General features: G+C 41.5%; 3 protein-coding genes across 4 annotated transcripts; all 3 read left to right on the top strand.

Annotated features, from left to right (window-relative positions):
* Nucleotides 1-2,423: 2,423 nt before the first annotated feature.
* On the top strand, nucleotides 2,424-11,468 carry LOC121624779 (protein FAM117A-like). 2 transcript variants are annotated; one of them, XM_041962665.1, is made up of 8 exons: nucleotides 2,424-3,083; nucleotides 4,086-4,231; nucleotides 4,926-5,021; nucleotides 5,386-5,505; nucleotides 6,232-6,360; nucleotides 6,454-6,634; nucleotides 8,019-8,190; nucleotides 9,898-11,468. In XM_041962665.1, exons 1-8 carry the CDS (start codon nucleotides 2,960-2,962, stop codon nucleotides 10,190-10,192), a joined length of 1,263 nt encoding a protein of 420 aa, XP_041818599.1. In that variant the 5' UTR covers nucleotides 2,424-2,959; the 3' UTR covers nucleotides 10,193-11,468. The 2 variants fall into 2 exon arrangements, with proteins under 2 accessions (XP_041818599.1, XP_041818598.1); XM_041962664.1 differs by having other exon boundaries at nucleotides 6,214-6,360.
* Nucleotides 11,469-12,645: 1,177 nt separating this feature from the next.
* Nucleotides 12,646-14,710, top strand: ndufa4b (NDUFA4 mitochondrial complex associated b). The gene is made up of 4 exons (XM_041963163.1): nucleotides 12,646-12,825; nucleotides 13,846-13,934; nucleotides 14,117-14,177; nucleotides 14,382-14,710. Exons 1-4 carry the CDS (start codon nucleotides 12,778-12,780, stop codon nucleotides 14,436-14,438), a joined length of 255 nt encoding a protein of 84 aa, XP_041819097.1. The 5' UTR covers nucleotides 12,646-12,777; the 3' UTR covers nucleotides 14,439-14,710.
* A 2,294-nt stretch (nucleotides 14,711-17,004) lies between these two features.
* Nucleotides 17,005-23,465, top strand: cenpt (centromere protein T). The gene is made up of 13 exons (XM_041963098.1): nucleotides 17,005-17,325; nucleotides 17,696-17,816; nucleotides 17,899-18,043; nucleotides 18,130-18,223; nucleotides 18,392-18,528; nucleotides 18,634-18,691; nucleotides 18,880-19,016; nucleotides 19,469-20,425; nucleotides 21,112-21,390; nucleotides 21,482-21,581; nucleotides 21,748-21,912; nucleotides 22,040-22,144; nucleotides 22,892-23,465. Exons 1-13 carry the CDS (start codon nucleotides 17,240-17,242, stop codon nucleotides 23,019-23,021), a joined length of 2,514 nt encoding a protein of 837 aa, XP_041819032.1. The 5' UTR covers nucleotides 17,005-17,239; the 3' UTR covers nucleotides 23,022-23,465.
* The last annotated feature ends 775 nt before the right edge of the window (nucleotides 23,466-24,240 follow it).

The following is a 24,240-nucleotide window of genomic DNA, read 5'->3' as shown; positions in this document are numbered from 1 at the left end:
CTTGTCTAAATACCTGCAAAACTAATGACATTCTCATCAGCCTCAGCTGCACTTAGTGTTTACTAATGATCAACAAATGCTACTTAGTTGGTAAAATATCAGCATGTTAGCATTGTCACTGTGAGCATGAAAGCTTTTAGTTCACTGGGCCAAAGTAAAGCCTCACAGTGATGCTAGCATGGCTGCACACTGCTAGCCTTATTTAGCTACACTACTAGCATGCTGCATTCTGTCCACCATTTGGGACTAGACTAGAGTATCTAAACAACTAGATGGACTGCTTGCCATTAACTTCAGTTTGTCCAGTACTTTGGTTTATGTTCAAATATCAGCACAACATTTCCATCAGCCTCGGCCTGTACTTTGTGTTTTGTGTTAATTAGCAAATGCTAGCATGCTAACACACTAAGCTAAGATGGAAAGCAAAGATCATACCTGCTAAACATCTGCATGTTAGCGGTGTCGTTAGCATGACAATGTTAGCATTTAGCTCGAAGCACTGCTGTGCCTGATGTTACAGAGATGTTATTATGACCGTGACTCATCTTCGGGCACATATTGTTCATGAATTTCCTCCTCATCTACATCCAACCATATCTTTTTTCTGCAAGTCATATTAAGTCAGAAACTGCTGTGTCAACTTGCTACAAACCTGATCAGACAAAAAAATGGGGAGCAAACTAAAATTTGCTGACATCACTGTGATTTCATTTACTGTAGGTCCAAGAAACCTAACACGCGCTCTTTCCCCCTGTGCCTCAGTCACCTTTTGTTTTCACATCCCCCCTTTGTAGCTTAACTTTGTGCAGCATGACATCGTCTCTCTTCGGATGGGTTTGAAATAGCTCACATGAGGTCATAGGTTAGGATCATTCATTCATTAACACTGACAAATACACGGAGCTAAACAAACAGCAGCTGAAGGTCCTTTGGTAAACGCTGGAAATGCATTATGTGGGAGACACATTCCAGATTGGCATACTGTCCAATTAACTGCTTGGCTGTAAAATGAATGGATACCAGAGGGGTGTGAAAAGTTGGGTTTAGTTATCCAGCTTTGTCTTTGGCTGTTTTGTGAAAGTGACATCAATTGTTGGGTGGAGCTGCACTAGATAGATGAGCAGGCTGCTGGACACATGGTTCGGCACTTCAGCCTTCTGTGATAAAGCATATTCACTCCCATTCTGGTGTGCCAGACACACGAGCGCGTTATCTAAACATGGGCTGAGGTCTTGTGTAATTGCACGTTTAGGGCCAGTTTGGTTTGGGTGAGGGGGTGCTGGTCTAAGATCTGCATCTAGAAGTGCTTGTCATGTTATCTCTACGCCCTACTCTTGTCCCACCATTGGCACTCCCTTGTACACAGGGGCAGGACATTTATCTCCCACAATGCACACTGTCTCACATATGCACACACACCACCCATAACCACTTCCCAGTCCACCCAGATGGTGCACACACACACAGCTGGGGTGACTTAGTATGATGAAATAATTAGCCTACAAATGAATGAATGAATGAAGGCAATGATTAATGTATATCATCATATATATTGTTGTATAGCGTAGCTGATTTTCTGCAGCTCACATATATTTTATATCACAGGTAATCATTCTGCAAAACATGCAACAGCGTTTTAGAAATTTGACCATATTTTTCCTGCTGTTAGGTATGCACTGGTTTCCATTAATTTCACACTGTATGAAAATCTATATAGCTGACTCCTGAAACTTGCTTTGTGCTTTGTGTGATCCATCACAGCGAACATCAAGTCTGCATTAATTTTTGTCAAATCCCATTATGGTATGAGGTAATGCAGCGCAGACTTTTCCAATCAATCTGCTCTTATATTGCATCACCATATAACGACAATCAAGCTTAAGGAGTGTGCATAATATTCATGCAGTGTACTAAAATGAATAGAAACCCATGAAGGTGGGGGAAAATACATAAAAAAAAGAAAAATCTCAAATTGTGAAGCATGCATTTCAAAGTGCTCAGCAAACACGTAAAGGCTACTTGAGCTGGAAAAGCTAAAACTTGCAAACACACTGGTATGGCCCTTTAAATACATGGACTACAGTAGCTTCGACAGCTTCGACCATTTATGAAGTTTTAAAAAGTACGCCATGTTTCTTTCAGTGTCATGGTTGATAGTTAACTGTCAGTTTTCAGACTTAAAAAGCTTAAATATGTTTTTTCAACACGAAATTACTGCCGAAAATCAGTTGATACGAGATATGAATTGGGGGCGGTGACAATACATTTCATTGTCCAAAGTTTGACGGATTGATGGCGGACTGTCCAATAGAATGGAAGTCTGTGGTTTTACGAACCAATCAAAAGTGAGCTCCGGAACCGGGCCCGCCCCCCTATATAATTAAATCCACACCAGCGTGGTGGTGGAAGTGTTTGGAGTTTACGTTAAGACGAGAACACCGAGGGGAGAACGACTGTGACCACCTCGCAACTTTTGGGGGCCACCAAAACACGCTCCTGCCCGAAAAACTCTAATGAAATACACCTCAATGTTTTCTCAGAAGACGTAGGAGTTGACGTTAAAGTCGCTTTTTGAAACTGGAGCTGCTTCCTTGTTCGGCAACGGGGTGAAATATCTGAACATCCTCACAAAGAAACTTTGCTTGCTAGGCTGCTAACTCGCACACAAGCCCGAAAAAAAGTATGATCAACGCCGAAGACTTGATCTCAAGCTGTTAGTCGCGTCTCATCTGTCGACTGAAGTGTTTCTGGCAGTTGCATTTACTTCGAAATGGTTTTCTAAATGACTCAAGACAGATTTTTGTAACGGTTTTGAGTAGTCATCATCACCAGTGGAGGAAGGGTTGCAGCTGGTAATTTAGCCAGCCGCACAGCGCCCCCAGGTCTCTTCCAGGCAGCACATCCATTACTATTTTCAGTTAGTCAGGAGCCAAGTAGCCCCAGATCTGTTACTGGAGCGATGTCTGGCCGAAGTGGAGTTGGACAGACCCGGGGAGCTACTTTGGGTCCACAGCCCCTCAAGGCTACTATTCCCTATCAGCTGGCCAGCAAGCCTCGACCCAGCCGGAGAGATGGGAAGTCAGGTATGAACTCAACACCTGCAGACATTATAGTTATGTCCTCTGATACATGTGTACAGACCTATGTGTGATGTCTTGGCAGAAAATGTGAATATCAGGTAAAGTGGATTACTTAAAATCCAGACTTACATGGTTCCACACCAGTTATACCCATCACTAAGTGTGCAAGAAAAGGACTCATTAATTACTAATGGGCTTCAAACTTGAGATTGATGACCTAGTTGACCCCAGTGAAACATCTGTAGCAGGGTCCGATCATAAAACAATCAATGTTAAAAAACGAAGTCACCTTGATGAATTGCAGCTCTGTAATTCATCAAGGGTTGTATTATATTGTTCTCTATGTACATTGAGCGATGTGTGTATTAAAGTGTTTGCCTATCGTACTTCCACTGGAATTGAAAAAAAATAAAATAATAGAAATACAGTGACTTAATGTAAATAATATAACAGTATTTTATAGAAATATAGGCATACAGATAATACAACGTACCAGTACAGCACTCTATAGATTTATAGATGTTTATAGCTGCCACAAATGCCTTTTTATATTATTTATTAATCTGGCAAATGCCATATCGATTTTAATCAGAAAATGGTAAAAAATAACCATTAGAAGTTCTCAGAGCCCAATGTGACGTCTTCCAATTGTGAGCTCGATACCCATGTATTCAGTTTACAATCACATCAGACAAAACAGGAAATCTTCATATTTTAGGGGCTGGAACCAGCAAATTTGTCATTTTCCCAACAAAAATGACTTAAATGCGTGTCAAAAATTGTTGCCTGTGAATTCTGTCAGTCTGATTGTTTAATCAGAGTATTATTTCAGCTCTAGATGTTGTTAATGGTGCCAAAGTAGCTTACACCTTTAGAGCAATATGAATTACGTTTGATATTTAAGAGCAGAAAGCTGCGACATATTCAAAGTTCGACAACTAAACAACAGGATGATTGAACCTGTCACTGCTGCATGTTGAATAACAAGTTGTCTGTGTCTGACAGCTGGAAAGGCCAAACCGCACCAGCTGAGCTCTGGCATGAGGCGGACAATGTCTCTTGACGCCATCATTGGGCCGTACCTGCAGGGACACTGGCCGAAAGAACCGGAGGGCCTGAGCAGCCCGTCACGCAAGGATAAATCCACCCAGGTCAGCTCCGGATGAAGACGTGTGAACATAGTAATGCTGCTGAATTTCAAATTGGGGCTGTTTTGTCCGAAAAAAGCGAATGGACCCATTATCACAGACATTTCCACATTTAGGGTTTTAATTTTTAAAATAATTAACGTGTCTATGCAGTGGAGGGCAGAAGGGGCCGGCCCATGTTAGAAGATTAGTTTGCAGTTTTTTGCGCAAGTTGCAAGAGGATGGAGGGAGTGTCCGGTGCTTGCACAGCTATTACAGAGTGAGAACCACAGCGATGAGAACAGTCTCTGAAGTCAGCTGATGAGGCCGTTTTGGCTGCACCCATCCTCTCTGCTCTCTGTGTGCAGGCACTCGCCACTGCTCTCTGGTTGCCCACATCCTCCCCCCCTCTTTTTGTTTTTCAGTTTCTCCTGCTCTTTCGCTCTTCTAAGTGTGAAGAGAGAATCTGTGGGTGTGGATGGTGTGATGTGGATGCAGATCAGCCTTTTGAGCATAGAAAGATGTGCTAAGTGTGCAACTTTTGGTGAGATGCGTGTGAATTCCTGATGTAATGCGTGACTTAAAGCCAACAGTTTCCAGATTTTAGCGTGATTATAAGGCAGCTTTGGGCTACAATGTGGATAAATGTGCTTTTTTTTGTCATGTGTGATCTTATTTGAAGAGTATTAGTTCTGACGGTTGCTTTCTTCCTCCTCAGACTCCAGACTCGTGGTCAGATAAATCCCAGAGCGAGAGAGGTAGCACCAACCACAAACGATCGGCGTCATGGGGCAGCGCTGAGAATTTGCGAGAGGTGAGTGGTTTGTTAAAACCAGACTAGCTGAACTTTTTTTTTTTTTTTTTTGTACATGTTTGTATCAAAGAGGGCAAGCTCTTGAAAAAGGCCTGACTCCATTGTTTCAACAGCATTGAGCAACAGGAGACCAAATGATCTCATCTTTGAAGAAACTTCCCTTTTTTTTCACCAGAGCTTCGCTTGTCATCATATCTGTTATCTGAACCATGAAATAATCAGGTTAACACCAATAAAAATGTTCACAGCACGCCTCTAAAGGGACCTTGTTGTAAAGTGTGTGACATTTCTAAGATTAAAGGACTTCCTCTATGTGTTTGTGTGTGCGAGCTGATTGACTGACAATAACCTCTGTTCATTGCAGATCGCTAAACTAAAACAACAGCTGCAGCAGCAGCGCAGCAAACCTGCAATCTCAGGGGGGCATGACAAAGACCGCCAGCGTGGCTATCCTCAGGGGAGCTGCAGCCTAGGAACTACTCAGGTACCATAGCATCATCACCACACATACACACACTGTTCACTTCATGCATGTGTGTGCACACTTTTTGAAGGCAAAGTTGACAAAGACAACAAATGCAGAATGCTTTTTTTATCAGTGTAACCTGTCTGCCTCCAGACGAGTGTCGCTGATCTTATTCATCAAAGCGAGCTGAACGGTGCAGCTCATCGCAGGAAGCAAGTGAAATAAAACCCAGAGGCAACAGGAAGACCACTACATCACATGCTTCTGCTTTTCAGAGCGAAATGCGTAGTTCTGCTTTTCAGCACAGCTGGTCTGCGCTGTCTCATTGCACGGTGCCACACTCCACTGGGCTAGGCGGTTTCAGACCGAAGTGTGTTGACATGACAAACCAATAACAGCTGATTTGTACCTGAGTGTTCATAAGATTTTAATAAGGACCTGCACACTTTGACATTTTAGATGATCAGTGTGGAAGTGGGGGAATTTGAGTGATATCTCAAGTACATGGACTTTAATATTAATTAACATTTAATACTTAACCCATTGGGGGCTGCATCAGTGCTTAATTTTGTTTTTTCTAGCACTCCTCCTACAAGGAATGTAGCTCAAAGTGCATCACAATAAGAGGAAACAAGTAAAACTGACAAGAGAACTTAAAAAAAAACCAAGTGTCTGATCTGCTTGAAGTTGCTTCTCAAGAGAAATGCAGCCTAAATTCCATTTCAGTTGTTTTCGTGTCCTCAGACTCAGCCAATTCCCATCCCTCTCGCTCCCCTGTCTACACTGGTCCCTCGACTGCGCTGCAGTGTGGAGGGCCTCAACCAGGAGCTGGAAGGCATGTTCATCTGCCAGCCACAGCACCCCCAGCACAGGGTAACTGTCACCTCCACACAGCATACACACATGGAACGATTGTCGCTTTACTTACAAAGAGCATGATGTGGCTGACATTAAATGTCTTGTCAGCTCCTTGAGGTTCCAGATGGTCACCGGGCTCCAGTCCCTCCACAGAGCTGCAGCAGTGGATCTCAGAGTGACCCCGCCACCACACCCCTGTCCTCATCCTCCTCCTCACCCAGCTCCCCTCCCACCTACATCTCCACCTCCCCACCCAGCTCTGAAGATGCACTTCCAGATCTGCACCAAGGTTAGCTTCTAAGTAGAATGTGTCAGTACCCTGGATCCAGGATTCACAAGAGTTTTCATGGTGTTTTGTCCTTCACAGTGGTACTGACCACTGGAACTAGTGTGTATGGTAGTTCCAGTTTTAAGCCAAATGCTGATACTCGACTTTAAACATTTAGATTAGTATTAAAGTAGGTAATTGCCCGAAAACAAAAGGGAAAGTGGACTGCTGTGTGATACTTGCACCTGCTGCAGCCACTCAAGACATGGCCTAAAATCAGAAACTACTGAGGCGCAACCTAAAATCAGAAAACCACATACGCACTTACGTTTCACACAGGCTTCTGGGGTTTAACTCAACATCGCAGTGCTATCATGACTAAACAGGAGGTAATAATATCGAAGCTCATTTGCAGCAGTTGACCAGCCAACTGCAGCACTTTTTCAAGCCCCAGCCATGTAGTAGCATATTAAATATCCAGGCACGGGTGTTTAATCAGGTACTAGGAATTACCCTACTGTAACCCTGGTTTCCTTTCTACAACTGATTGACAGTCATCAGACACGTAATTGGCCGGAAGAACACACTTTCTGCTGTATTTTTTGCGTCAGAAACCTCACATGCCACGATTAGAATGTCTATGTTTACACTGACCCCCATCTTATTGGTGCGATAATAGCAGATAATTTATCAGTTGATATTAAAGGGCAGTTTTGTTTTGCTCATTTTATTACTGTTTTTTTTATTTTTACACATGTTGTCAAAAAGAAGAAATGAAATGTAGAGGTTACAAACTTTTAGAATGTGCTTCTATGCACTGATTTTTATTTATTGTGGAACTCCACATGTGGCGTAGTTCATGTTTATGGTTGTGTAGCTATACGGACTGCTGAACTATAAGGATTACATTTTCCATATCTTGTGTTACACTGATCGCAGTCGCACTTGCTTAACAACCAAGAGGAACAGTCTGCTGCTTACTAAGTGAAAAATGACACGTGCATACTTGCTGTGTGTGCTAACACTTTGGCCATTGAAATATTGAATGTTGTAAATGGGTAAATTTGTAAAGGTTTTAGTTTATCAGTGCAAATTTTGTCCTTTTTGCATCTGAAGTGAGGTTGTCTTATCTGAGCCATAGATTCATTTTTATATTTAAAATTACCTGAAACCTTTGAGCAAAACTAAAGGTGTTCTTGATACTGGTGGCAAAATTCATGATTTAATGAGCATTTAATCTAAAATTGCATTACTGGAGAATAGCGATGAGCATAATTTGAGAACAGTCAAGCGTTGCTGTCTCAATAAGTGCTGTGTGCACATCCAAAACTTTAATAACTGTCCTGAAGTTTTGCTTTATCGAATTTTTCATTATACTAATTTATTACTTCCCTGCTGTTTCCAGGTTTGATTGACAGTGCAGAGATGTGCCTCCTGTCTCCGCTCTCCTCCCAGAATGAGGCTGACCACTCCCTGCCTCTGCCGATGTCATCCTCCCCAGGACCCAACAAAAGTTGCTGCTTCCAGCGAGAGCCTCCGGAGGGCTGCGAGAAGGTCCGAGTCTGGGAGGAAACCGGGTATGTTTGTTTTGTATCTGAACAGAACGGACAGACTTTCTCTTCTCTTTGCTCTTAACCACACTCCCGACGCTATCCACCTGCCTGAAGGAGCTGTTAAGAGCGCTCCACCCATTTAGCTTTGCGCTCTTTTAATATCGTCAGACTCACGACCGACTGGTTCAAGTGTCAGAATCGATGCTGCTGAACCAGAGAAACTGTCTTTTTGTTCCACTCATTCTACGTTCTAGTCTAACCCTGGCATCTACATAAGAAAATGCTAATGTTTAAGCTAGATTGCAGGTTTATTTACAGCAGCAGTAGGAGCTACAGTCTAGAACTAGCGAGCTAACGAGCTAAAAGCCTTTCAATCATAAACAATAACCCTGAGCTGCTAACTTAATAACTGATGTCTTTGTGACATAAAAATGCTGTGTTCATTTGTCCTTCACATCACCTTTAAAATGAATTTGCATTTGTTATGAAAATGAATTGCCTAGAAAAGAATATCTCAAAAAACGCCTCTGCAGTAACCAGCCTGCCTCACCTGCGGAAAGTTCTGTGCTTTCATTGTGAGAATAATACCACACACAAGAAGCGTTTGACTAAAATAACAAAAAAATAAAAGGTTTTGGCTAGACTAGATTGAAAAACAATCTGATGACTAAAAAAGATTGAAATGTCGAGAGCTGAAACTGACGAGGCCATCTGGCACAGGCTCAATAAAAATAGCTGACAGAATTCACTGTATTTATGCTGCCCAGAGCTGATGCCCTCAAACGGAGATGAAGAGCGGGCCACAGAGGTCTGGTTGCATCACTTCCGTCTAACTCAACACCCTCAGATTTTTGTTCATTGTCAGGCCTCTTTAAGAGGCAGCCGACACTCGAGGCAGTTTATCAGACTTCGTGAAGACCCTCTGAACCCACAAGAGGCTTTATACAGCTTTTTTCCACCTGCAGTAGCGCTATCCACGGCCTGCAATCAAGACCATGATGAGTAAAATCAGTACAAATGTAGTGTATGAATTCAAACTCAGTGTGTGGATGCCCTCTGGTGGTCATTTCACTCTGTCCTCATACAAGAACAAGTATTTACCCTTGATTTCTGCTTTCTACAGCCATGACCAGACATTTAATCAATGTGCTACAGTTACAGAAAGGTTTAGTCAAAAATGAAATGAAACTGAAACTAATTTCTAATAGAGCTGGAGGAAATTAAAGGTATTTATGTATCCTTCTGCTTTTTACTCAACCTGTATATTATGTGGCAGTACTTCACCCCTAGTACTTTTATTACTACAGTTGCAGTTAACAGCATGGTTTTGCACTTTTTTTTTTGCAAGTCCATAACTTGCGATACCTTGGAGTCTTATGTAGAGTAAAGCCTGGCACACTAGCAACAAGTGGCTTCTCTTCAAGACAAGTACACTGATATTATTGTACTGTACACAGGCAGTCACAATACTTGCTGACATGTTGAACATGTCTGTATATATACCCGTTCTTAATCCTAACGCGTCAAATACAGCAGCGTGGTCAGTGGCCATACGCTTTAAACTCTGACGCTGTAGATGCTCCACCAGCATCATTTCTGGAGTTAAAGTTTTGATGTGCCGTCGCAGTCAGGTGACGTAGTATGAAGGTCGAGAAAAGTCCTCATAGGGAGGCGGCTGGGGTTTTAGTTCAGTCATGAGTTTCTTACAGCCTCTCTCCTCTCACTCTGCAGCGCTCCACACCAACTCAAGCCAGCCCTCATCTCCTCCTGCCCAGACCCCAACAAGGTAAACTTCAGCCCCCACGGGGGCTCCGCCTTCTGCCCCGTGAGCCTCCTCAAGCCCCTGCTGCCCTCCATGGACCTGTTGTTCCGCAGCCTCTCCGTCTCTCCAGCAGGCGGCTGCTCGAGCCAGGGGACGAGCTCCTGCCAGGCGACGTCCTCCGGCAACCGGGCCGCCGCCGCCCCAGATCCTGCGGCCGCTGCCGCTGCCGTGGGTGAAAGCTCAGGAGAGGGCCTCGCTTTCTGATCGCAGCTGTGGATTCTTTCCTGCGGAAAATGCGTGACGCAAATAATTCAGCGTTCTGGGACAGATTTGTTGATGTTGCTTTATTTTAGGGAAGGACGTTCCTTTTCTATACAGGTTTCAAGTAATCTTATGTTGAAAAATAAGAATATTGGGGGGAACTAATATCGTACTTTTACACAATCAAAATAGATATGCTCTGTGAGCTGCTCGTTCTGGGTTTCATTGACATTCCTAAATTAAGCCCTTTTTTTGGTTTTGTTTTTTCATAATCCAAAGATGTATTTTTGGCCAAACATGAGTGCAAGAGACTGTGACCGTCTTATGGCAGGACGTCTCTCGTGTTCTACTTTTAACTCTACCTGAGATGGGAGTCAGCCTCACTCGCCGCACATTTTTTTTTCTGTTCCCCTAAAGACGCTAAGACGTACACTTACTATCAAGACCAATTTTTAAACTCTGACCGTGGTGTGTCATCTCTGGACAGAATGCTAGCAGTCTGGGTCAAGTAAAGGGGAAAAAAAAGGCCCTTCTCTCAAAAGTTTGGTTGTTTTTAAGTATACAGAGATATATATCTGCAGTTCCTCTTAAATGTTTTGCCTAACTTGACCCTACACCTGTTGCTGGTGTACAAAGCATGACAAATCAGTTGGGTACTTTTTATTTACCTGATCAAACACACACACACACACACACCCACACACACACACAAAACAGGACACAATGAAATCACATCTTGATTATTGTAGACGAGAGAGAATTTTTCCAGTGGTTGGACTTGGGTAGCGTCGATACCTAAAGTCTTCAGCTCCCGCATTCCTGCTTTAAAACTTTTACAGATGTTATTTTTGTTACCTTGTTTACTTCCAAAAAAAAGTATCTTGTGCACGTGTTAACAGATGAAAACCTGTTATTCCTTGATGTTATAGAAGCGTGCTTGATGGTATGTTTATAGTTTTGAGGTTTCACAGCCTTGTCGGCTACCTAACCAGTTTTAGTGGTGTAGATTTGTCATCCTTAATGTTTTGTTAATCTCTGAAGACTTTTTTTTTTTCTTCTTCTGCCAAGCTGACAAGTTGATGTTCAGATAGTTTTATTTCTGGTAGACATGTTTGCACAAATTGAACTGCTACTTTTGAGTCGCAATTCTTATTTTTATATTCACTTTTGTACTTTAAGAGTAGTAATGTGTATTTTCTACATCTTTTTCAGTTACCTGCAACATAAGCTAAAAAAAAAAAAACCCTGTTACTTTTAGTTTTGTTCTGTCAGTATAATTGAGGCAGGTGTTACATGAGATACTGTATCGGGTGGATTTTTATGCACTTCCAGGAGAGGGTTTTGTATGGAGGAGGAGACGTTTCTTCCATACGTTAGTCCTGGGTTTATTGTCTCTGACAGGAGTTTTGTTGATGTGTGTGCACGTGGATGGAAAGTTAACTAGTCTGATCGTTTGACTTCTAGTTTTAGTATCCGGGCGATATGCTGATTATTGAAACATTGTCTCTTTCCAAATAAGCCTCAATATCAATGTTTTCTGAATCGGTGTGGATGCTGTGGACGTGCTGTTATCTCAGGTTCTGTGTTCTGTCCACATAAATATATACGATTGATGGCGTGTTGTCTTTGTGACTTATTAAACTGATCTTAAGTCCCAGCTCTTAACGCTCTGGTCTGTATTTCCTGTGTCTGCAGAGAGGTGTAGTACCTGTAATTGGTCTGATCTGGATCATCCAGATGTTCGCTGTTAGTAAAACAAAAAAAAAAAAAAAAAAAAATACAATACACTTGTGACCATGTAGAGTCTGGCATTTTTCCCCTTGTCCTGGATCAGGTTTTATAGTTCTTACATCTGTCTTTTGTAGTCTTTTAAAGTGGGGGGAAAAAAGTAAATTCAACAGGTAAATCCAATAGAAGTAACTACCTTATCTCTAATGTGGTTGTAAGCTGAGTATGTTTAGAAATGTGACTTGATGAAAACTTGATGGTTTCAATATAAACCTTGGTCCCTGGGAAATTGTGACTGGAATGTTTCACTGTTTTCTGGCATTTTATACAGAAAATGATTAATGTATTAAGAAAATAATCAGCAGACTAATGAAAATAATAAGTTACAGCTGTGAACTGTGTTTTCTTCCAGCTTTGTCACTGACTGATGAAGACTGTGCAATGACTGAAAGCTCCAGAAGAGCTACTAAACGATTGTTGTTGAAACTGTTCTCCTCAAAGTTTAGGTTGCAGCCTCTACTTCGGGTTTATACTTTTGTTTCATGATGATTTAAATTATTTAAATGGTCCCTTACTACATATTGAAAACACAGAAAATGGGCTTTCAGTTTTTTTCTTTGCCTGCTTCGTGAAGAAGCTCACGGAGCCCGGTGAGCAGTTTTCTTTAAGAGCTGCTGTGATATACGGTCATACAGCTGTTGCCGTTGCATTGTGGGATTGGCTGACGGTGGAGGAGGTGGTGTACACTTCAGTGTACGTCCGGGCCTGGAGGAAGCAGCACCAGACCCTCGGCAGAAGCGCGCATTTTTCGCCGGCAGATCTTCGCTTTACAAACTCCGTCAGCGGTAGGATTGTCCGCCATGTCCATTTTGGGGCTCGTCGCCAAACAGCTCAAGAGCCACCCAGCTGTAAGTCCTGAACCCCGTTTCTCCCTAAAACACGCGAACGACCCGCTGACATTGAAAGCGCAGAGGAGGACGCGCGGTGTGGAGGCGCGCGCCCGTCCCCCAAATTCCCCTCTTAATTATCTGACGTGCTCAATATTATTGTTATCATTTATTACTATGTATTAGGCTAATGCTGCTTTCCTTTTGTGAGTGTGATGTTTGGGGTCTTTTACAGCACCCGGCTGATTATTGTATTCCAGGTCTATGAGCGTGTCTGATAAATCGACATTATTGTCCACATTTATCTTCCTTTCTCATCGCTCTATTCCTGTCACTACCCTTCCTCTTGCTGGGGCTTATAGTTCAGCTCCGACACCCACAAAATGTTCATGCCGGGATTTATTTTTATGCTCACTGGCGCCTCTGAAAATGAAGCCACCTGCTCCGATGCGGTTATAATCTGTGTGTTAACGTGCGTGAGGGGAAACGCACGCTGACGTCCCCTGACGTCCACAGCCATGACTGAGGGTCGCCGCAGCACGTACAGGACTGTATGGCATCCATACTGGCACCGCTCAAGGCCAGAGAGACGCGCGGGGAGAGCGTTTGTCCAAGGGCGGCGGGGTGAGGGCGCTCGCTTTACGGCAGCCTCCATATTAATAGATCACTGGGCAGAGGCGTTTTTGTGTCCTGCTAAACGATCCTGATATTGTCACCAGGGGGGAAACAGTTATGATGCAGTGTGTGATTATTTTATTGCCTTATTTTGCTGCTGGGAGGGAATAAAACAGCGCTTTACATCCCACCAAAGGCTCACAAGACAAATCTGAATACAAGACACTGAATTATTCTTATAATCTTTTAACCGTTCTTCTAAATGTTAGAAGAAAACAGGTTGACATGTGACCAAAGACAACTGCTATTAGAAAGTCCTTCGTTTGAAAGGGTCTCAAGCCAAGTGGAACAAAGATGAACAACATCAGATCCTCGTTGCTTGTGTCGTATGATTAAGACTCATTTATCTTGCTCTTTTCCCACTAGCTCATCCCCCTCTTCATCTTCATCGGTGGCGGGGCAACCATGAGCATGATGTACTTGGGTCGGCTGGCTCTGAAAAACCCAGATGTCTCGTAAGTCTCGATCACGACAGAGTATCCGCTGATAGAAACTTGCAGATTTAACCTGTTTTCTTCAGCCCTCACCTGGCTTTGTTTCCCATCGACCTCAGTGTGTTAAAGTCTTATGTTTAATAAGAAAAACTGTGATGATGATGATGATCTTCTACCTTTTTCTCATTTTTTTTGCCCTACAGATGGGATCGCAAGAACAACCCAGAGCCCTGGAACAAACTGCAGCCCAATCAGCAGTATAAAGTAGGTGTTTTTATGCACATTTTGCACAAAGAACCTCAACGGTTGCTCATTTTTCAGGTTTCTTTATGTGGCTCTTTGGTTAAATTTAAACTGAAAGCATATTTCTGTGGAGAGCGAGCCATATCTCTTCTGTTATCTTGCCTCAAAGTCCATACTGCCTCCCTCATACTGACTGTGTGCATTTGCTCTTGTGTGTGTTTCCAGCTTTTCACGGTTAACATGGACTACTCCAAGCTGAAGAAGGACAGGCCTGATTTCTAAGTCGACCTCCGTCTCTGATGTTGTCGTCAGCGTGAGGCGCCTTTGCACTTTTTTTTTTGCCAAAATACGAAACAAACCCGCGACGCAGAGTGAAGCTTGATTCACACGCACTCTGCGTTGCACTCGTTCAGTTGTTTCATTTGCAGTGTGGAGGGGGAAGGGATCATTCACTTATCAATGACTGTATGAACAAAACAGGCAACCACCTGTTTTAATAATTGATGAATTTATTTTTGATGTTGTTGTAAATTATTAAAGCCATTTCAATCACACTCCTCACTTCCATGTGTACTTTTTGCACATTGTGAAAAGGGCAAGATTAGAGTTTCATAGGCCAAAGTTTATATTAGTATTTTTTAGTGGTATAGTGATGATTGAGTTGCAAAGAAATACATTAAAATGTTTGTTTTGAGACCATTATTATAAGAGCAAGTGGCATGAAAAGTCCCACTATGGCCTACATTCTCGAATATTCTAGGCAAAGGTTACTCGAACACCCTGGTTGGACGTCTGCTCGTCCTCACTGTCAGCTAATTGTTGGTAGAAACCAATTTGAACAACTAAATCTTTAAATTATATGGCTGCTGTTGACGCCTGACATTTGGTTTGAACACAAAAGAAAAAAAAATGGTACTAAAACTGTGATTGAAGGCTGTTGAACATGGGACAAGTTGCTGTGAAAACGAGGTGATCACTGAATCCACTCTTATAATAAAAATGTATATGTTAAACGTATTCCTCACTGGAGCTGCCCTTGTTGAATGCTGATAAAATATCAAGTCTTTTTTGGTAAAATTACGAACATTGTTAACATTTTACTAGCCATTACAATACTAAATACCCATTTAGGTTAGCATGGAAAACCCCAGGAACACGTTTCAGCCCTCTAAGAAATTAGAGTAATGAGCTCATAGCTCAGCGGAAGCCTTGTCATTTCCCGTCACGTACCGAGGTTTTACGGTCCGTGGGGAATGCATCCATTGTGGACAGCAGTGCCTGAAAACTGCAGCTGCTTTAATGAGGTTTTCATGAGATTACTGTAGTCCACGTCAGGGACACCACAGCAGGTCAGGAGAGGTGAGCACCATCACAAACCTTCAGTTTATTACCATCAAACACTGGACACATATAGCAAACATCTCTAATTAGCCACATGTACTTTTCTATAATGGCATTAAAATCACTTTACCTTTGACATACTGGCAAGGATCTAGAATGTTTTTAAGGAGATAAATTAACATATATATATCTAAATGATTGTGGTTTTCAACTACTTTAGTCTTTTTAAAAATTGCCAAGAATTTTTGAATCCTTTTTGACATATACTCAATTGAAAACAGTACAAAGACAATATATTTAATGTTTCACCTCATCAACTTCATTGATCTTTGTAAATATCTGCTTATTCTGAATTTGATGCAGCAACACGTTGTGACAGGAGCAACAAAGGACTGGGAAAGTTGTGGAATGCGCCAAAAACACCTGTTTGGATCATTCCACAGGTAAACGGGTTGATTGGTAACAGGTGATAGTATCATGATTGGGTATGAAAGGAGCATCCTCAAAAGGCTCAGTCGTTCACAAGCAGAGATGGAGTGAGGTTCATCACTTTCTCAACACATGATTGAATAAAGGATGTTACCACATGGGCTCTTGTGGTAAAACCGTTGGAGTAAACACTGTTGATTTGCAAATAATTGCACTGTTTTACATTTTGCACAAAGTCACAACTTTCCTGGAACGTGGGTTTTAAATCTAACCTCTTTGCCCTGTAGAAATTTCACATTTTCTTTTAAGAATAACATTTGTTTCCCAAAAATGTTTTCTTGTATTTAGAAATTCTTCGAAAAATGCTGCAACAAATTTGCGACACCATCCTCTCAAACCACAGAGAGACAACCACTCTGGAATAATATTTGACATTTTCACTTTTCGTCAGAATGAAAATGCCTCTGCATCTGCCCAGGTCCTCGTGACTTTCACTTTGGGTGTACTTATCTTTTTCAGCCATGGTGATTATTCTTTTATTATATTCTCCACCTCTTGGTGTCTGATTTGAACAATTTCTGTTCAGAGTGTGCTGTTACATTAACAAATACAAAAAGAAAAATAAGATTTCACGAAATGTTTTATTTTGTCGGGTAAGTTTTATAAATACATATACAAAAGCATAAGATGAAACACTGGTGGATAATCACAAATCAGTCATCTCAACATCTGAAAAAAAAGCTAGAACACTGTTTTTGCCTTTTTTTTAAAGAGAGTTTCACTGTGTCTTACATTAAATGTTACTGGTATTATGTATTTGTATTTTCTGTAGGCCCAAGAAAAAAATCGTAATCGATTTGTTGAACAAACAAAGAGACAGAGAACTTAATTAAAAAGAATGCCTCACACAACTCAGCTAATAATATTTAAAATCGACTTTAATGTGTTCTACCCTGATTCTTCGGTTGGTGGCGATAGCACCCTGGTTGGTGGCAAAACGCAATTTAACCAAAACAGAAGAAGAAGAAATCGTCGTCTCGCGAGATTTCACTTAAAAATAACGCGGGACAGCGTGAGGAATAAATCCGTTGAAAATACGTCCACGATTGAAATTAGACAGTCAATAGAGGATAAATAATGATTAACTAGATAAAACATCGAATAAATGACACTGTTATCGGACAAGCTGCGGTTGTTGGACTCGGTGAAATTCGAAAAAATCGCCTGTTTATAAAAAGCCGCAGGTTAACACAGCTGTAACTGCTGTTTACCCTTCGTAAACTGCTGCAAGCTAACACCAGCTGACTGTCTAAATGGATCTTACGGAGGACTTGTCTGCTCGGTTCCTGCTGACAAATATTCTCAGCACCGATCCACCTAGGACTCCGATCACACGCAGGTACCACAACAATACATGGACCTTTATAAAGTTTTCTCGAAGCGAACTAGCTATGTCAAACTCGGTGTTTCCAGCTTTAGCTGACTAGCTAACTAATTGACGCTTGCTAAGACATTGCTAACGTTACGCATCCTTGGTTCGTTTTAGTAAGCTTTAACTTGGTTGCTGATGTTGAATTGCGAAGCTTGAATTTAACAAAGTAAGACGTGGGGGGGTGGGGGGAATCCACTTTAAAAAGTTGAAGTTTACACCTAACACATCTGATACAAGATGTGCCAAGTTGCCGTAGAAATTCTTGGCTTTCATACTTTTCTAAATGAGCCTCATTGACTTCCAGTTTTGAACTAAATACAAGCTCTTTTGTCATTAGTGCGTCCAAAACACAGAGTACCAGCGCGACCAGGCGCAGCAGTAGAGTGGCTAACAGAGATGCTGGTTCTCAAACTCCAGTGGACATCCTGAGGCGCAGTCTGAGACATAAAATCCGTGAGGTGAGCAGGACGAGCAGAGTTAATCCTGATGATGGACATTTTCTAGAGTCTGTTGAAGATGACATATCTACCTTCTTTCCAGAGTATAACCAGGAAATCCCTGCCAGCTACTAAAAGGAGGACTGCCTCAGCCGTGCTCCGAAAGATGACCACACCTGCCCCAGCCTCGATGCTGTTTGATGATGGGGACACACCGAGGCACATACTCATGAACATCATGCAGACAGGTTTGTGTATGGGCCTGCCTTCATTTGCACATCACGCTGCAGCTGTTTGTTGTTCGTTTAACCATGTCATTTGCCATGTGATCCAGACCCAGTGAGGTCCCCTGTGGCTCACGAGGAAGCTGCATCAGAAGAGCCACAGCCGTCTTCAACCAACTCCAGCATTACCAGCAAGCGTCCAAGGTGAGCTGTGCGTGTAATAGGAATTCATGTTGCTGACATTTGAGATGTACATTCGACAGTATTTTAGATAACCGCACAAAAGTTAGTTGTGAGGAATCAACTTTTTACAACCTTTTCCTCCAAAAAGTTTAAAAAAGTCTAACAGGTTTGTATTTGCTTTACTTTCAGCATTGAGCTGTCAGGGTTGGACTTGCCTGACATAACTGTTGGCAATGCTGCAAGCATCGCAAAGGGGCTGAGCAGAAAGAGACCACGTCGGAGCCTTAATGTAACAGCTTTTGAGAAGCGTCTTAAAGATGGAGATGGTAAGGTTAAGGACACTATTGATAGGCTTTAATGGGATAATGTAAGATCCATAGAAGGTTTGCCATTGAAAATGTATATGTTTACATGGATGTTTGTGCTTACAGATGTTGAGGAGGAAAATGAAGAATCATTAGGCGACCACACGTCGCTCTCTTTATCAAGGTAAATTGCATGAAAACTATACTGTTGTGTAGTTTACACGTAAAACTTTGACTCTGATCAGGCATTGTCTGGTTTGTGGTCAGTGACCTTAATAAGTAAATCTCTCTTTGTGATTTGACAATTCTATTACTCTTTACAATTTTACTGGCTGAATAGTGCTATGTGTCCTGTCCAATCTGTTTTTCCAGCTCCAATTCTCTGAGTCTAAAAACGCCCTTTGTGGATGTTCGGACAGAGAAAAGAGGCCTGCAGAGAAGAGTTTCTAACCGTCGAAAAATCACAGAGGAAGAATTTGGTGCCGCTGTAAATAAAAGGCAGATGGGAGGTGGTTATGATTACTAGAATACTCTTTGTAACTTTGATCATATGTATAACTTGTCACAAGAGCGCTGCTTATTAACTTATTTGTTAACTTTTTTTCTCAAAAACTAGAACACAGTTTTACAACCTAATGATACAGAACTGGAAAATCAAGCATAACTACAACCAGAACACAAATAATTGATCATACAAACAATATATTTTTTACTGATGAATTCTTTGGCTAATAGTTTCAAGGCTAGACTAGGCTATTTTAAGCTTAGAACTGTCCCACTCTGGTGTATTCTGACCTGTTGTAGTAGCAGGTACATGATCAGCGGGTGGAAGGAGGCAGACATAGCTGTTACTTTTTAGAAGGGAGTAGCAAAGGGTGCAGTATGTATGGAAAGAATTGAGAGTTATCTGAAGCTGCTGTCCTCAGTGTTGTTGCTTATGCTCTTTTTTTCCTTTGTGAAGGAGTGAACAGCTTTGTGATGCAGGGTCTCAGTGAGACCACCTGCTCTGAAGGCTTCCCTTTGGGCCTAAGCAAACTCAGTGAACCTGATATGACGACTGACATCATCCACTGCAACACGGCTCTCTATGCCGAGCCTGATGCCACGACCTCCAACTTTTCCATCATTGCAACTCAGGACAAACCCACGGTGATGGCGTCTCAGCTTCAGCGACAGATGATAGCACTGGAGCAGGAGGAGCAGATGGAAGTAGCGCAGCGCGAGCAGAGGAAAGGGAGCTCAATGTATCTGTTTCCAACTGAAAAAACAATTGTGGCAGAGCTTGAGAATGAAGAATGTTTTTCTCTGTCTCTGTCCCATGATGGTGTGGATGTGGATGAATCTAAAAAAGAGGAAGGGAGGAGTAAAGTTGAAGGTCAGTTTGAAGAGGCTGCAGTAATGTTGAAATGTGAGGAAGAGGAAGGCGCAGCTGAATCTCGGACTACTGTACAAGATGATGCGGCCGAGTCTAAGGAAGAGGAGAACAGAGTGGGAGCAGTTGACTCTCAAAACGAAGAAGACAAAGAAGAAGATGGAGTTGATTCCCAGCCTGAAGAGGATGGTGCAGTCAGGTCTCAGTCTGAGGAAGAGGAGGTTGCACCAGACTTTCAAACTGAAGAAGAAGAAGAAAGTGCAGCTGACTCTCAAACTGAGGAATTAGGTGTTGATTCTCAGCCTCAGGAAGAGGAGGACGTTACAGAATATCAAAGCGATCGAGAGGATTCTGCAGAGGGCGGTTTGGCTGATTCTCAGCCTGAAGACGAGGGTGATGGGGAGCCAGATGAGGAAGATGGTGAGGAGGCATCAGAACAGCTGGAGCGTGACTTGGAACACATCAGTCGAAGGGCTCATCGCTCAGGGGGTGGAGTCATGGCTGTTACAGGAGCAGGGGAAGATTTGGCAGACGCCACAGAGGCAGGTGAGGACGTCAAAAAATACAACCTCTCACTGTGGATGTATGAGCTGTATCTAACAACTATTATTGAAAAATCTCAACAAATTTTTTAGATTGTTGAATCTATAATTAAAATAAATATAGAAAATAAACCACTACAGGCTCTCATTGCAAGCTGATGTCTTCAATAGATTATAGATACAGTTCAAAACCTTAAGATATTTGATTCTCTGTGATGACAAAATCACAAATCCTTACAAAGAGGTCCTCACAAATATTTGACATTCTGGCTTATTGAACAGTTTAAACAATCAGTTATCAAAGTTATTGGCAGTTACATTTTTGTTGATCGACTAATTTATTATTTGATTATCATATCAGTTCTAGTATGGATAATACTATGTTTTTATTGTCAGCTGTCTCTAAAAGACACTGACTATATGTCATGTGCTTTGCCCTCGCAGTATGATGAATTGAAATGAAACACTCCGCTGGGATAGGTGGGGAAAAGATTCATAACATCTAGAAGCCATTCTGATAATACTGACATTCACACAATGTTGTTAAGGTTTAGAATATGCTGCCTAATTGTCTGATTGATAATGAATCTGTTGGATGATAATTGCAGGTTAAAATATTTCTCAGCTCTAAGTAAGCTCTCCAAAAATGCATGTCAAGTATAACAACTCTGTGTTGATGTTTGCATGTAGGATGGTCTGATGGCATGTCCAAAGCACACAGCGCTATTGACGTACAAATGGGAAGCCACGAGAGCGGTCAGCCTCGTCCTGGGACCCCTGACATGAAAGAGTCCTCAACCCAAGCACAGGCAGATACAGAGGCCGAGGCTGATGCTGATAAAAAGAACTCCTTTCATCTATCTGTTGAGGACAGTGGGCAGCTGGGTGGCTATTCACCTGAAGAAGCTGCTGCACAGGACCCCGCTGAACAGGAGGAGTGGGAGGATGATGATGATGAAGAGAGTGAAGGTCAGCCCGTGTGTGTGTTTTATATTAGTATTAATTATATATATGTGATTAGAATAAAAGTAAAACACGTTTTCTTTTCTAAAATCTTCAGAAGTCCCCAGCAAGACTCCAGCATTTGTCCGACAGAAAAGGGAAATTTTTCACCCTGATCCTCTGGCCTCGCCGTCAGTTCATAAGAATGTTCAAGCCAGGCAAGCTTCATCTTAAACACCTTATTCTTTTAAACTTTATAGAAATACGAAAATGTTCAATGTAGTCCTAGGCTGATAAAGCATTGTCTAGCTGGTGCAGATCTGTGCAGATTTTATTGATATATTTTATGTTGCTGAGTTCTTCTAATATGTGCTTTGCCAACAGCAGTACAAATGAAGGGTCGCCTGCACCTAAACCAACACGGGTGAGAAAGAGAACAGGGCCAGCTAAAAGGGAAGGAGGCCTTCCTAAGAGCTACCTTATGAGCGTGTTCAAGCACTTTGCCAAAACAAAGGTCTCTGCAGATGTGTACCCTGTCCTAAAAGAAACGTAAGTAACCACGACTGTAGAGGTTTTGACATCATATGCCTATGCCTTTTCTTTTTTCTTTTTTGCACTGTAATATGGTGAACGTATTTCACTACCTGCACTGAAGACACTTCGCTGTCTTTAACAGAATGGATAAATTCTTCGAGCGGCTGGCAGACGACTTGGAGACGTATGCTGTCCATGCAAAGAGAAAAACCATCGAGGTTGAAGATGCTGAACTCTTGCTGAAAAGGTAGGCGTGTTGTGTGCTCCAGTGAATTTGCATCTAATTGTTTTTGAAAGGTTATTTTAAAAAATAAATGATAAAACGTTAACTGTATGACTTCTGCATGCAACACATATAATAAAATGCCATAGCATGGCTATTTCAGTGTAGAACCCTTTCAGCCATACCTTATTTTCTTTTATGCAGGACTTCCAACCTGTTGTTTAGGGTTGAATGAAATTAATCAACTACACAACCTTCAAACCTGCAAACCTACAACTATTCCCTTTAAAGTTACACACAGTAATTTGACCCATTGTTAATGTAACATATATCAGAGAGCAGCTTTAATAAAAAAAACACATCAGTTCACAATGAAGAAGATCAAGCATTACAGAGACAGACATTGTATGACGCAATATTGGAGCAGAACCGGCCAAACAAAACTGCCACACTAGAATTATACTGACCACTAGATGGCAATCTTGAGCTCTATGTCCAACCTGAAGAAAAGCACAGGTGACTCTGTAATGGGCAGTAAGCATAATAAAGGAAACTCCTCTTTGGAGATGAATAAAGTATCTAGCTATCTATATATACTTGTGTTTTCACCCTTGGAGCTGCTGGAACTGTAAATTTCTCTTTGGAGATTAATAAAGTATCTATCTATCTAATCTATCTAATCTATCTATCTAATCTATTTTATCTAATCTATCTGTCTTATCTAATCTATCGTATCTATCTATCTAACCGGTGTGTTTTTGCACTGTGCAGGCAGGGTTATGTGAATGACAAAGTGCCGGTGGAAGTGCTTATTGAAAAATATCTTCGTATGGACCAGCGCAAGCTCCTGATCCCCATTGCAACCAGTGGAAATGTTGTCGTCCCTAAAAAGCGGAGATGAATGTTTTCTTTAGGGCTGCATGTTTTCTTTTTCTTTTGTCTTATGGACTGATAGACATCTGACTTACATTGCATTTGATCTGGACAATTGAAGTCTCCATTTAATGTTAATCAGAATGTAGATGTTTCTGTAAATGTGTAAATATTTGTTAACATATTCTTTATCAAAAGTTTAGCGTGTGATGTCTTCATTGCTTTTTGCTGTCTCTCTTATCTGTATTACTATACTGTGCAGGTCCAGTGTCAGTATGTATCTGTATGTAATGCAAGCATTGGCTTGTTGACAACAGTGTATTGTCATTATCAATTAGGATTGCATGAGAAGAAGAACGTGTCCACTTTCTTCATTTATCTTTTTATGCATGTACTTTCTTTTCTGAGTCTGGAGCAAAGGAGGGTTTGCACACTAAAAATAACAAATCTTGAAATAAAGTTCTTGTTCATATTTCTGTGCTTGATTAATAGCATTTAACTGTACTATTGAGTGGCTTTGTTGACCCATGTAAAGAAATACAGAAATAAGTTAAGTTCTCAGGCTGGATCTCACTGAAAACTGGTGACAATGCAGATGAATACTATTGACTACTATGAGTGTTTTTCCCTCCGTATATTAGACTTGGACTAGACTAGACTACAGTGTTCATAACATCTCGAGGAAAAAATGTGGAAACATTTAAATTGTGCATTTACAGGGTGATCAAATAGAGTTTGGGTAAAAAGCTGGTGTAGTTATGTTTTTTAATAGTATATTAGAAAAGAAAGCAACATTTTTGCAGAGGGATTTATGAGGGACGTCCTGCAGAGGTCGTATTGTCCAGTGCTTCACCCATGTCCACTTGATGGGCCAAATTCATTATAACTAAGCCTTATCACAATCAGTTGAGCTGGTGCAAACGTATTAATTAATGACATATCCAAAGTACCTTAGCTGTTTTAATGGAAAACCTCTATCCCTTGACATTCTAAGTTGTTTGTGCAGTTTACCGCAAGAGAACTGTCCCTACAAAGACATTAGTTTGTGAACAATAGAGGTTAAAGATGCATTAAAAACACTTTCAGGGTGAGTGGATGAATCAAGAGATTAATTCTATCTACATTTTAATTAAATTCAACCTTTAAAGGTTGATATCTGTTAATCTTGACACGCTGTGTGCAATCTTGGTGCAAGGCAATAGCTCAAACAGTGCTGATTAAATTAAGATAAATTAGTTTCCAGTAGT

This window comes from Chelmon rostratus, chromosome 21 (genome assembly GCF_017976325.1).
Source record: "Chelmon rostratus isolate fCheRos1 chromosome 21, fCheRos1.pri, whole genome shotgun sequence".
Classification (NCBI taxonomy): Eukaryota; Metazoa; Chordata; class Actinopteri; order Chaetodontiformes; family Chaetodontidae; genus Chelmon; species Chelmon rostratus.
Note: the sequence above shows the minus strand (reverse complement) of the source record. Positions and strands in the feature narration are given on the sequence as shown.

Excerpts from the sequence above, each read along its gene's own strand:
- LOC121624779 (XM_041962664.1), top strand. The coding sequence starts at position 2,960 with ATGTCTGGCCGAAGTGGAGTTGGACAGACCCGGGGAGCTACTTTGGGT. Across the intron at positions 5,506-6,213 it reads GCAGCCTAGGAACTACTCAG|TTGTTTTCGTGTCCTCAGAC; the intron begins GTACCATAGCAT and ends ATTCCATTTCAG. Across the intron at positions 8,191-9,897 it reads CGAGTCTGGGAGGAAACCGG|CGCTCCACACCAACTCAAGC; the intron begins GTATGTTTGTTT and ends CTCACTCTGCAG.
- ndufa4b (XM_041963163.1), top strand. The coding sequence starts at position 12,778 with ATGTCCATTTTGGGGCTCGTCGCCAAACAGCTCAAGAGCCACCCAGCT. Across the intron at positions 12,826-13,845 it reads AGCTCAAGAGCCACCCAGCT|CTCATCCCCCTCTTCATCTT; the intron begins GTAAGTCCTGAA and ends TTTTCCCACTAG. Across the intron at positions 13,935-14,116 it reads CTGAAAAACCCAGATGTCTC|ATGGGATCGCAAGAACAACC; the intron begins GTAAGTCTCGAT and ends TTTGCCCTACAG.
- cenpt (XM_041963098.1), top strand. The coding sequence starts at position 17,240 with ATGGATCTTACGGAGGACTTGTCTGCTCGGTTCCTGCTGACAAATATT. Across the intron at positions 18,224-18,391 it reads ATTACCAGCAAGCGTCCAAG|CATTGAGCTGTCAGGGTTGG; the intron begins GTGAGCTGTGCG and ends CTTTACTTTCAG. Across the intron at positions 21,391-21,481 it reads TGATGATGAAGAGAGTGAAG|AAGTCCCCAGCAAGACTCCA; the intron begins GTCAGCCCGTGT and ends TAAAATCTTCAG.